The sequence below is a fragment of the Rousettus aegyptiacus genome, unplaced genomic scaffold, assembly GCF_014176215.1.
Source record: "Rousettus aegyptiacus isolate mRouAeg1 unplaced genomic scaffold, mRouAeg1.p scaffold_m13_p_1, whole genome shotgun sequence".
In the NCBI taxonomy this organism is placed as follows: domain Eukaryota; kingdom Metazoa; phylum Chordata; class Mammalia; order Chiroptera; family Pteropodidae; genus Rousettus; species Rousettus aegyptiacus.
In genome coordinates, this window is record NW_023416284.1 from 44148965 (window position 1) to 44161718 (window position 12754).

Consider the following 12754-nt stretch of genomic DNA (forward strand, 5'->3'; position numbering starts at 1 on the left):
TATAGGACCTTTGTTATCTCACCTGGCTGTTGAGGTAGGCAAACCAGTCTGGATGAGTGACTTTCTCTTTCCTGTTAGTATTTCTCTATACACCAGCAATCTGTTGCTGAACTCTTTAGACAGTCTTAGAACACTCTTCACTCAAGTGCTGGGGAGACTGGGTAAGGTGTAGTGTTATGTGCTTTGACCCTGGTGCCTGAGATCAAATCGCAGCTCTGCTACCTACTGGCTGAATGACACTGAGTGATAAATTACCTAACCTTTTAATGTCTTAGTTTGTTCGTCAATAAAATTAAAAAGATAACAACAGTGCTGCTCCAGAGGATTCTGAATCAGCATAACACAGGGATTAAAGATCTGGGGTTCTGAAATCAGGGTGCTTAATTTATATCTTTAATCTTCCTTTTATGTCTATGGGACCTCAGGCAAGTTTCCAGATGTCTTCCTTCAGTTTTAAGGTCTATAAAGTGAACACGTAATAATAGGCCACCTATGACATAAGGCTATTGTAAGAATTAACAATATGTAACATTACGTACATTATGTATTTAAATATTATATTATAATAATAAATGTATAAAGAGAGAGAGGAGAGAGGAGAGCAATAGAGGAAAGACAAAGAGGAGGGGGGAGAGAGAGAGAGAGAGAGAGAGAGAGAGAGAGAGAGAGAGCAAGTACGCTGATCTGGCACAGAGTAGACACTCGATAAATGTCAATTATAATCTTTACTGTTCTTATCAGAGGAAAAAACTTAGAAGGCCTCCGCAAGTGGGATTCCTTTTACTCACTCAGACTTGATGAGCTAGACTTGAGCAGAATAAACTTAATATTCAATTTTAGTCCCTCCATCCAGTTGGAACAGGGAGAAAGTTGCACTCCCACTGGCAGGTAACTTTGCACAAAGGAAAGACACCCCAAAGGCATCTGATCTCCAGACATGCCTACTAACCCCAAGGTAACTTCTAAAAGGAATTCTGTTATTGATTGTGGTTAGACAGGTGAGATGAAGAGTGGGAATGACACAGTCTTGTCCATCCCCACTACCAGATGTATAGATCAGAGCAAAGTTCAGAGCAAGATATCATTATTCTATCATTATATTTGAAGGTAAAGCATAACACATTGTTATTTTGTTTTCTAGTGTTTTCCAGTGAAAAGACGAAGAGTGGGAGTTCGATATCTTCATCTCCCGAGAGAGCACCTCTATCATAGACTGTTATTCCAGGACTGATTTGTAAATAGTCTGTTGCTCATGGAGAATAATGGGTCTTGCCAGGTAAATACAAAGAATGTTGATTTCATTCCTCCCAGTTCTTTAACTGTTTGGGGACTTCTTTCTCTTCTTTTCTGTCTGAGAAAGCAGGCTTGTAAAATAAATGCTTCTGCCTCTTTGCAATAACTGTTAAGATGTTTTAGGTTAATAGTCATCTGGGCTAGTAAATTTGGGGATCCGATGTTTCATTCACTTGTAAGAACACCCTATTTTCTCAAATAATGTTATTTGTTATTCTCTCAATGCAACTTTTGGTTTCTTGAGTATTTAATGAATGGCTACAGGGAGAAAAGAGCCAGGCACATGGAACCGATATCTTGTTTCTTCTTTCCATTATTTTCCAGCTTTCTTTTCTGAATCTTGGCACGTCCCAGTCACTAGCCTTTCTTCTGTCTATTGAGAGAAGCTTCACAGAAAACAAAGAGAAAATAACTTTTCCACTCACTCATTCAGCAGTGAGTCAGTCATTCAGTAATATTTGCTCTCCATGTCTAGACTCTATAACTAGATGTGGAAGGGCCATGATGAAAAAGATGAAGCCACTGTGTTCAAAGATCCTACAGTTTCCATCAAATACAGCAGAAGTAATTCTAAAATTACAATAGAAAGACAATCACCAAGAGGTAATAGCTAGAAGAATGGGGGTTTAACTTGAGGTTGGCTCGGTATCATGTCTATGACCTATGGTTGGGGTGATCACAACATTAAAAAATGCTACTGAGTTAAATTACATTTCAAAGGTATATTACATTCAAGGTATTAGAGCATGTGACTTGTATCACTGATGGTGCAAGAGATAATTTGATGTGGTGATGGAGATGATTTTAATAATATTAGACTGAATATTAAAGAGCATTTCCTTTTTAATTTAATTTTGAGCTGTGCAATTACAGATGAATAGAAAGCCTTACCTAGATGCCACATTTCTTAAACACCTCTCCAACACTTGGTAAACAATCCCCTTACTTTTTGTTTTAAACAAAGATTAAGCTCAGAAACTCAACGTGTAGACAATAGATTCCAGCTGGAATATGGTTACTTTATTTTTCTTGTACTTATTTTAGTGTATCCTTTTATTTATGGTTAGTGAGTTCTACATAGTTTCTTTTTCAAATAAATTATTTAAACAAATTGAATCGATATGAAGAAACATGATAAGCAGATAATAGCTGAAAGGAGACAAGGTTATGACAAAGTGTGAAAGTAGTATGGAAATGGCTGAAGTTTAATAAATAAGAGTGCTGTGCTGGAAATGAGAAAATCTGGGTTTGAGTCCGTGCTGCACTGATGACTAACTCTGTGACCTTGGGCAGTTCATCTAACCTCTCAGAACCTTCGTTTTCTCATCTGTAAAATAGAAATGAGAACGTTACCTTCTTTGCAAGCCTGTGAGAATCTGATGAAAGAATGTGTAAAGTGTGATCAAATGTAGACTTTGTATTACCATCTAGTGAAGTTGCAGAGATGCAAAATGGCTTGATGTTAAATGTGTTAGAAAAAGGAAGGAGACTTGCCAACCATCGCACAGTACTTATTACAGGCAAAGTGCCATATATTTTTGAGAATAGAAAAATGAATAAAATTTGGCCTTTGCCCTTAAAGTTTACGGTTTGTCTGCAGGGGAGATAAACACATAGACGTATATTCTTTTGAAGACTGTGATAAATATTATAAATGGATTTAAAAACCTAGGCTAAGAAAATAGGAAAAAGTTGATTACACATGTGTATGTGATAAGATAGTTACCATTTACGGAGTATCTACCAAGGGCCAGGGAGCCTGCTAGTTCTTTGTCACATTAGCTCATTTATTCCTCACAATTTGGGAACTGAGATCAGAGAGATTAAATAATTGCCCCATGTTTAATAATGACGTTCATGAGGAAATACTTATCATATGTCTAGTACTGTGGTAAGTCCTTTGTATGCATTTTCTCATTTCAGCCTCACCACAAGCCTGTGAGATAAGTATTATCTCCCTTTTATTAATCAAACTAAGGGTAGCAGAGGTCAAGAGGCTTGCAGACTTAGTGAATGGTATTGTTGCCATTTAATTCCAGACATTTGACTCCAAAACACATTTCTTCCAGTCCTACTGCTTCCAAATAGCAGTGAGTTCTTGGGTGAGTTTCTCTAATGAGTTTATGTATGTCACAACTCCTTTTTCTGTTTCATAATATAAGCTCCTAAGTTCCTAAAGCACAAAGCACCCTGTGAGTGGCCAATTCTCCTTCATGATACTATAAGAAACGATAAGCTGCTATTGGTAAAGATATTTCAAAAGCAGGCTAAAGAACTGGGTAATATAGTTCATTTAGGTTTTGTGGAGGTTAGAAGCTGTATTTCTTCTGGGAACTTAGGGAATCACTTCTTGATAGATACAAAAGGACTGTGGGGATGTACTAAATCCAATCTCATTTTAAAAGGGAAGAGGTTAGGGCCTAAGATCCCACAGCAGGCAGAGGAAACAGGAGACCACACATCTCTTGTGTCTCAATGCTTATTTCACAGGAGCAGTGGTTTTCAAAGTGTGGTCTCCAGATCAGCAGCCTCAGCATTACCTGGGAACTTGTTAGAAATGCTCACCTCAGACCCATAGAATCAAATTTTGTGCGTGTGGGGTGGCACTCGACATGTTTTAATAAACCCTTGGAGTGATTCTAAAGAATGCTCAGGTTTGAGAACCAGCGCAAGGTATCTGCTATATATTACAAGGCGTGTAGCAGGAAGGAGAGATTTAAGCCACCTTCTAGCTCAAGCTCTTGTCTTTGTTCCCAGGTGAAGGGTAACAACCTCCTGAGGTCTACAGAGCAAGTATTTTGACAGGGGGACGAGCCTATGGAACAAATGCTGCCTGGCATTTGTGGCCCAGGTGCAGCTGTGCTCCCAGATAGCCAGGGACTAGACACTGTGTGTGTGGAGGCAGTGGAGGACAAGGGCTATGTGCCGGGCTCTTTCCCCCACCCTCAGACCCCCAATTCAGAGCAGCCAGAAATCCAGAGGAGGCACTTCTCCACACTGTCCCTCCCATCTGTGAGCCATGGGTGGCAGCACTCAGAACCCTGCAATGGATTTTGAGGCCTGTGGAAGGAAGGCAGAAAAGGGGCGCTAGTAGCATGCAAAGTATATGGAAGGCACCTGTGTGCCTCTGCTAAAGATTTATTTTATTCTGAAGTGACAATAATATCTGAGGTGGGGAAATAGTAGAAATTGATTTGCATTTGAACAATATCTCTGGACTGACAGAAGCAGGGGAGTTATGGGCAGACAGTTACCACTTTAGTATCAGTGGGAAACGAAGGCTACGTGTGGGGTGTGAACAGATTTAAGATGATATGAATTGGGATATTCAGGGAAAAGGAGGATGGAGATAGCATCATTTGGACTTGGTGACTTTTAAGTGCAGTGCCAACAGCTGTGCCCTGAAGTCCTGGAATCAGTCCGCCATAAGATCCCGAGCACGGGTGATTAATCATCCGCTCCTCTCTCTTTCCTAAGAAGCCTGGGCATTGGAGTCCGGGAAGAGGAGAGCTCAAAACTCTCGCTGCAGTGTGACTTCCACGAGGGCAGGATTCCGCCTCCGGTTCACAGCTATGTGCCAAGAACCAAAACCAGCGCCTGGCACATAGTAGGCGCTCAATAAACGTTTGTTGAATGAACGAACCAAAGAATGAACGGCCTCATTCCAAGCTTTCTTTTCTCATCTGGGAATACCAGGAACGGTCGTCACATAAGGAAATCAAGCCCCGAACTTGACGCACAGTAGGCGCTCAACAAGTTTTTTTCCCCTTAACAGTAGATAGGGTCCCTAAGCGACCCCCCCCCCCCCAAAGGATTTCTGTCCCTTGCGTCTTCTTCATCTCCCTTTGCCTCTCACAGGCCCCACTGAGTCTTACAGGAGCACAGGAAGACGCAGTGGGAGCAGAGCGGCGGGCAGGGGAGCGGGCACAGGTCCGCGCATCGCGCGAAGCCTGTCTACCCGGCTTACGTAAGGCGCGAGTCCCCCGCGGCCGGCCGGGGCCCGGAGTGGGGGCGGGTGGAGCGGGCACCGCCCAGCGGGATCTGGGCTGGAAGCCTGTCTGAGCGCCGCGACCCAGCCGAGGTGTGTGTTTACGTGACTGCTTTGGGTGGAGAGGCGCCGGACTCAGGCTCCTCGCCGCGCATCCGTCAACCCTCGGCGGAGGTGGGCGCTGGGCGGTCCGCGCGGGCAGCAGCGGCCGCTGTGACTCCGAGGGATGTGACAGCCGCTGGGGAGGGGCCGAGGCGCCGACCAAACGTTGCCCACGTGCGAGGATCTGGGCAGGGGCTCGGCTCCCAGGTCGCCCGCTGCGTGGGGCACTGCGAGGTGCGCTTTAAGTCACTGCGGATCTGGCTTCCCCTCTTGATGAATACTGCCGGGGATGCCGGGCCGCCGGACCCCAGGAGGACGCGGCGTGGGGAGCGAGATAGAGTGAGAGATCGAGGTGGGACTGGCCCACCGACCTCTGAGCCACGAAGGCTGACCACGCCAGGCGCGGGGGCGCAGGACTTCTCCGGGCTCGCGGCGTGGGGACGAGGAGGGCGGGGAGGTGAAGCGTGGCGCCTTACTCCGCCTTCGAGCCGCCCCGCGGCGGGGCTGAGGGGAGGGGCTGTCTCAAAAGTCTCTCCTTCCCCTGCAGGGGCGGCCGCCGAGTCCCCGCGGGAGCGAAGGGTGTCAAGAGGCAGGGGCAGAAGAAATAAAGTTCCCGGGGCTTCTCCGAGCCCGCTCCCGGGTTGCCGGTTTAGCCGCCCCACTCCTCGCGAAGGCAATGGCTTCCAAACTCCTGCGCGCGGTCATCCTTGGGCCGCCAGGTTCGGGGAAGGGCACCGTGTGCCAGAGGATCGCCCAGAACTTTGGCCTCCAGCATCTCTCCAGCGGCCACTTCTTGCGGGAGAACATCAAGGCCAACACGGGTGAGGGGGCTACAGGGGCGAGAGGTGGGGGTGAACCGAAGCGGGATCCAGTTAGGCCAGGGGCACGAACAGCCAGAGAAGGGCTGGGTCTGCTCGGCCCCCGGCCGCGCCCTCCCCCCTCCCGCCTGTGGTCGTGCAGGCTCCTACGTGCCGGGGCGCATGCAGCCGGTGGCCCGCGGCCGTGCGGCTTAACCGCGCCCGGGGAGCAGGCCGAGGCTCACTGGGAGGAGGGTGGGAGGTGCACCGGGCTCCTCTCTCCGCCCCGGCTCCTCCTGCTTTGGGGAAACGCCGGTGACCACCCAGCTGAGGGAGCGAGAACCAAGCAGTTGACAACGCCAAGCCCCCCTCTCGCCCTGCTTCCTTAAGGCAAGGCCGCCCCTTCCCCGGCATCTCGGGTCAACCCCAGCAACCCTTCCTGTCGCTGCAGCCCGCAGGCCGAGCGCCGCCCACCTGTGGGAGTCCGGCCCGGCTGCGCGCTGGGGAACCTGTGGCGCCACCGGGCTCGCAGCCGCGCGCGGTTCTAGCCCCCACCCCGTGCCGCCTAGGGCCTCCCCACAGAGCCCTGGGTGGCTCTGAAAGGCCTGTCTGTTCGCTGCCGCCTTCTAAGGTAAACTCTCACCACGAACTCCCCCTCCTCCCCAAGCCGGGGCTTGGCCGTTACGAGACTCATAGGAGACTTGATCTGATAAATTACATTTTCAATCCAGCTTCCTTGGAAATGTCTTCTTGAGCATGCTTCCCTTGGTTTGCGCGGTGAATCTGGGGATATAGATCGCCTGATCTCATCGTCTTTCAGGACAGCCCTTCCCCCTTTGCTTCCACCCCACTTTCACACCAGTTCCTAATGAATGGGCATTAAAAGGCGAAAAGTAACTTGTGCTGCTGCGAGGTACATAACCCTTCTGGGATGCGGATGCTCATAATTAGCAATTCCTTTATGAAAACTTGTTATTGCAAACGGGGGTGTTTTACTATCGTTACTGTTCTCGGTGTCCAAGGGGGTTATTAGCCGTTAGGGGTTAATTACCCAGAAATCTTCATTACCGAAGCACAGATTAGTTTGAAGAGGTGGGTGGACTGCTGGAAAACGGAAGGCTCAAAAGCTAGGAATTAAGTATTTCAAAGGCAGAGTTTTATTCATGGTCTCATAAGCAGGGTTTTGAGGGCAAGCTTTTACTTTGATTTTCAAGAATACTCCCCCCCACCCTACCCCCACGCCCATCTCTGAAGCAAGAGTTCTGTGTACTAGGTTGCGGCTAGAATTTTCTCTGGCAGGTATTGTTACCTCAGTTAGGTCTATTTTAATTTTAATAGCGCATTCAAATGTATTTTATTCTTTTAGTGTTTGGGATGCAGTTCGCAGTGAGAGCAGTGTGAGAAGCGGGGCTGGCTCTCAACTTAAGGGTGTGGGGATGAGGTCAGCCTTGTCCATGGTAGGGAGATGATGGCACAGTGAAGGGAGGAAACGTTAGAGTAGGGTTGAGTCTATTTCTTAGCATTCTCTGTACCCGATTTAGTGTCTTGTTTCCTTCTGGCCTAAAAGGCTTCACACCGTCCATCCTGGGACTGGATTAGTGGTCTTTTCCATTTTTAAATAGAATATGATGGGAAGCGGCCAGTTTATGCTTTTTCTTAGAGATTTCGAAATTTTTCTCCTTGCTCTTTTTACCTTAGTCTCATTTTATTTTTTATTTTAGCTGTCTTTTGTTCTGAATTTTAGTTTCTGTTCTCTTTAAATTCCTTTAGTCCTCCCCTCCCCAGCATTTCTCCCTTGAATAAGAAAGGACTGTGACATGTTTAGATTTTCTTTTTTCTTTTGGGAATCAAGTAGTTTTTCCATTAACCCATTTAAAAATTGTTTATCAGGGAAACAAGAAGAAAAATAAAGAATAACGATTTATTTTTAAGCTGGGTTGTTTGTAGTGGATTTTTGGAGGGTGTACTCGGATTATTTTTCTCTAAGAATGTCTAAGAGTCTTAAAGGCTCACTGCTTGGTAAATAAGAAAACATTCCGCAGTATTTATTTTTCTGTTACCTGCTGTTTGCTTTTAGCTACTTTCCTGGTAGAGAAGCACAACAACCCTTGTGAACGTACCCCTTTATAAAAGTTGAAAGTTTGAAGGAGATGATGAAGCACAACAAAACCCCAAGAAATAAAACCTTGGTAGGAATTTGAATTGGAAAGTATCTCAGGCCATCTGCTCCAACCTCTGTTAGGACATACTTCTGTCCACATGGCTTTTCTGCAGCCTCTGGCTGGTGAAAAGCTGCTTCTCCCAGCAAGGGATACTCTTTGCTTCTGGTAAATCTTTCCTCTTTTCTCCCGCAGAATTCATCTCTTTCCTCTGCATATAGCTTTTTGATTCTGTTGCTGCCATCACATAACAGTTATAACAGTGCAGCAAATGTCTGATTCATTGAATAGATATTTAATGAGTACCTGCTATATATCAGTGTTTTAGGTGCTGGGGGCTATAGCAGTATTTAAGATATCTTGTGCCCCTTGTCCCTTCTGCCTTCACCATTTTCCATTTTCCACTGAGAGACTTAAAGAGACAGGGATCTGGCAAGTAACTAATGCATAAAAGGGGTTTGGCTAGTCTATGTTGAAGGCATGGGTCAGGAATTCTATTTACACCTTCCCCTGAAAAAGTCAGGCATTCTCCAGTGATCAAATCTGTTCTGTTTAATTAGTTCTGATTCTTGGCAAAAGCACTTAACTATTTTTGGGGAAAGAATGATTTTCTCTTATTCCTTGCTGAAAAACGAAATTCAGCTGAGTAAATTTGAACATCCAATTGGCTTTATTAAGCAGTCCATCAATTGGGCAGCATCCTGTCTAGCAACTAGAAGAGCTTTCAGAGGGGTTGTACAAAATAGAAGATTTTATAGGAAGAATAATGGGTAGGCCAAGGGATTATTAACAACAACAAAAAAGATTATTTTGGGCCCAGACATCTTTTTTGAGGGAAAGTGGGGAGAATGGGAAAGGTTTTATCTTGTAAAGTGCCTCTTTTTTTATTTTTTTATTCCTATATTGGTCTTTATTACAAAGAGAAGGATTTTTTAAAAAATTAATTTATTTTCTGCTTATAGTTGACATACAATATATTAGTTTCATGTGTACAAAATAGTGATTAGATATTTATATACCCTACAAACTGGTCACCCTGCTAAGTCTAGTCCCCCTGCGTAGTTATTACAATATTATTGACTATAGTTTACATCCCTGTGATTATTTTTATAACCGAGATTGCTTTTTCTATGAGAGATAGAGAGGGCCCACATGACAAATTACTTCATTAGTGCTGACCAGAAAAGTCCAGATTTTTTAAGATTATCTTTCCGAGAGAGGTTGAAATTGCAATTAGGTCAGGTATTCAATCTAGGTTTGGTATCATGAGCGTTTAGCACCATCGATGCCATTTTGGGCATGTGGTTTTCTCTTTCACACCTTCTAGGTACTTTTGGCTGGTCTAACAATCAAATCGACATGATATAGATTAACAGGTGAAAAAAAAATTAAAAGTTTAATACATTTATGTATACCTCTTGTATACATGGGAGAGACCCAGGAAAACCAAGTAACTTGCCAAAATGGTAGAAGCCATCTCCTTAAATCTGACATTAGCTAAGGACAATAGATATTGGGAGTGGGACAACAGTTATGAGAAATTACAAGGAACTGCCCAATAAACAAGGATAAAATTGTTATGCAGATTTAAATCCTGACCTTCTTTGATAGTGAAGGCAGGCCTGGTATAGTGAGGGAAACACCCTTTCAAATGGATATGTCCCTTACAAATGTAAATGTTCTTTTACAAAGGGTAACTTCTTGGTTTTCAGAGCTTCTTCCAGGTCTGCTGTTTCTTAAATTTAACTAGCCTAAAATAATTGATATCCGAGATCCCAAAGAGGCATATTTTTGGGTGGCAAACTCTGTTCCCCTTCAGCACTGCTTTTGAAAGTTCAGGTAAGAAACTTCACATTCTAGAAGTAATACTGACTAGATGTTTCCATATCTTATTAAACCAGAATAAGTCAGTTCAGTTAAATAGTTATGTCTCATTTCAGGAGGTGGTCTTGCAAGTAAGCTCCCAAGGTTAGGCCTATATTGTGCAGGCAATCAGATAATTAATAAGAGCCCTCTCTGGAAACAAAAGGAAAACAAAGGTTAATGACTGGAACAAATTATAAATCAGTTTCTGAGTCAGTCAAGATTTCTAGATGTCAGGCTCAAAGCTTTTGCAGTTTGAACTGTCTCTGATGATGTCATCAGGTGTTCAGGCAAACTTTTCGAGGCTTGCCTCAGGCATGGAGATTTTCTAAGCATGAGCTGTTGTGGCAATTTCTCTTAAGTTTATATTAAGTTGAGTTGTGGTTTGCAGAGCTTCAAGAAAAAGGACAGTTTTAGTCCTCAGTGTTTCCAAGTGAGAAGATAGGAGAAAATTGGAAATGTTAGTTTGGAGAGATCAGTGAAATATTTGAGGAAACTAGAATTCAGGATAGGAACAAAACCTCAGAAGACAGTGAACAGTACTAGAATCTAATATCCACAAAGGTGTATTACTGAAACATATTTTTTCCCTCTAAAATCACCCTCATTTTTACCAAAGATAACCAAATTAAAACTAATTTATTTGCAAACTAAGTCTAGTTTCAATAAATTTGGCCTAATTATTTGTGTAAGTTTAACAAGAATAGTAATTAACCATATATACTCTTTTAAATCTGCTTTGCTGAAAGTTTTTATGAAGAGTCTCCAGATTGAACTTTTAAGCCTCTCGAAGCCAGAAGTCAAACCAAAGACCTGCCTTTAGACTTTGCCTATAGTGCCTGTAGATTTGGGTGACTTCTCTTCTTGAGGTCCCCAAAATATCTTGAAGATCTTTCACCTGACAGAAAATGATCTTCTTTACCCACCCGGTAGGCTGCTGGGAACCCTGTAAGCCAAGGTATCAGGCCATTATTTTCAAGATGCTTTTTATTGACTCCCAAAGTCAATCTTAGTTCCATAAAGCTGTCTGGTCATTGCTGGGTCTATTCATGCCTCTCTCAAATATGACATTCCAAATGCAAAGCCTTGGTAATGCAACCAGTGTCTCCAATTGTGTCTCGTTACATGAAGAATAGAGTCTTATTAAACTTACACAAACAACTATTATTGCCATGAAAATTAGAATAGTCACTAAGAGTTTCCAAAGTCTGGAGGGGTCAGGTAGGGATAAAAAGATAAATATTTTAATTCTGCTCACAAAGGTATAATTTACCCAATTTCTCTAAGTCATAGCTAGTTTAAGAGAAACAAGTTTCCTCATATCTGGAAAACGAAAGATTTTAAAAATAAGCAATATTTCAAACAAAAAGTCATAAAAATTATAATCATTCTTATTAGTTCGTTCAGTCCCATGTAATTAAGACTTTTTCTGTTAGAGTCCAGTTATTCCATTAGTTCTTCTGACCTTGCCTGATGATTGAAGATGATAATGGTAATTTCAAGAAGTTTTTAAGGCCTGCATCAAAGCTCATGTTTTTGGGCCAGTGGAGTGGGTGCCTCGGTCTCTGGAGAGTGTGGAAGGTGTACCCTAGATGGGAAACACATTTTGTAACAGTTTCTTTGCCATTGTGAGGGCATCAGCCTTGAAGCAGGCGGCGATGGGTGGTGGTGGGTGGGTGGGGGTGTGTGTGGCGGGGAGAAACTTCAACCCATCTGGAAAACATACAACAAGACCATGTTGATAACTCATACTAAATGGCAGTGGAGTGAAGTCTAGCTTAATTGCACTATGGTGGATGAAGGAATGCAAAAACTAAAAAGGGGTTTACCCGGGAGCCTTGAAATTAAGCAGCTGTCTTGGGTTTCCACAGCCCTGAGTATTCATTTTATTTACAGATATTGTTTGCTAGGAGTTTATCATTTATTTGATAGTGATTCCCATGCAATTCAACACACCAAATAAGCCTAATTAGTTTAATATGCCCCTTTAATAGGAGAAGGATATCCTGTGAAGTATTTCAAGGGCCATGTTAGAAAACTCTCAAAGTTATTTTTAGGTTAGGAAAAAAACTCGGTTTAAAATTTAAATTTTGGGAAACCTGTCAAGAAATATCAAAAGATTTTAAAACATTGACTTAATAGGACCATAGGTCATAATAGAACAATAATTATTCATTTAACAAAAGTGACAATATAAGATTTCAAAGAGAAATGACAGAAGATTAGATTACATAATTGTTAGCAATACCTGGCTTTTACCATTGAGAAGATTCAGTTTTCTTAAGTATTCAAGAATGATTAAGACAACATAAAAATTAATTTGATAAAAAGAATATTTGCTTTCTCAACAGATTATTTGAAAAGAAAAACCTTTTACAATCTCTTGTAAGGAAGAGACTAAGAGTCCAAGAAAACTTTTTTCTTTTAGCAGATGAAAGAAAACTAAGTTTCAGCTTTACAAAGGTATACTGCTGATATTAAAGCTTAATTTTTAAGATCCTTATTACAACAGTTCAACTGTAGTCAGTTTAATTACATAAGGTAAAGTTTTC

The 12754-nt window shown here is 43.0% G+C and overlaps 1 protein-coding gene across 6 annotated transcripts in view; it reads left to right on the forward strand.

The window, feature by feature from the left end:
• The window catches only part of AK4 (adenylate kinase 4), a 102936-nt gene that overhangs the window by 30283 nt on the left and 59899 nt on the right, over positions 1 to 12754 (forward strand). For 3 of the 6 annotated variants that reach the window (XM_036234853.1, XM_016159156.2, XM_016159155.2), the window contains 2 exons: positions 1142 to 1276; positions 5931 to 6204. In XM_036234853.1, the coding sequence (XP_036090746.1) occupies positions 1253 to 1276; positions 5931 to 6204 (298 nt within the window). In that variant the 5' untranslated portion in view covers positions 1142 to 1252. Of the gene's footprint in view, positions 1 to 1141; positions 1277 to 2340; positions 5035 to 5276; positions 5375 to 5930; positions 6205 to 12754 lie in introns of those variants that run through there. The other 3 variants (XM_016159160.2, XM_016159159.2, XM_036234866.1) reach the window with 3 other exon arrangements.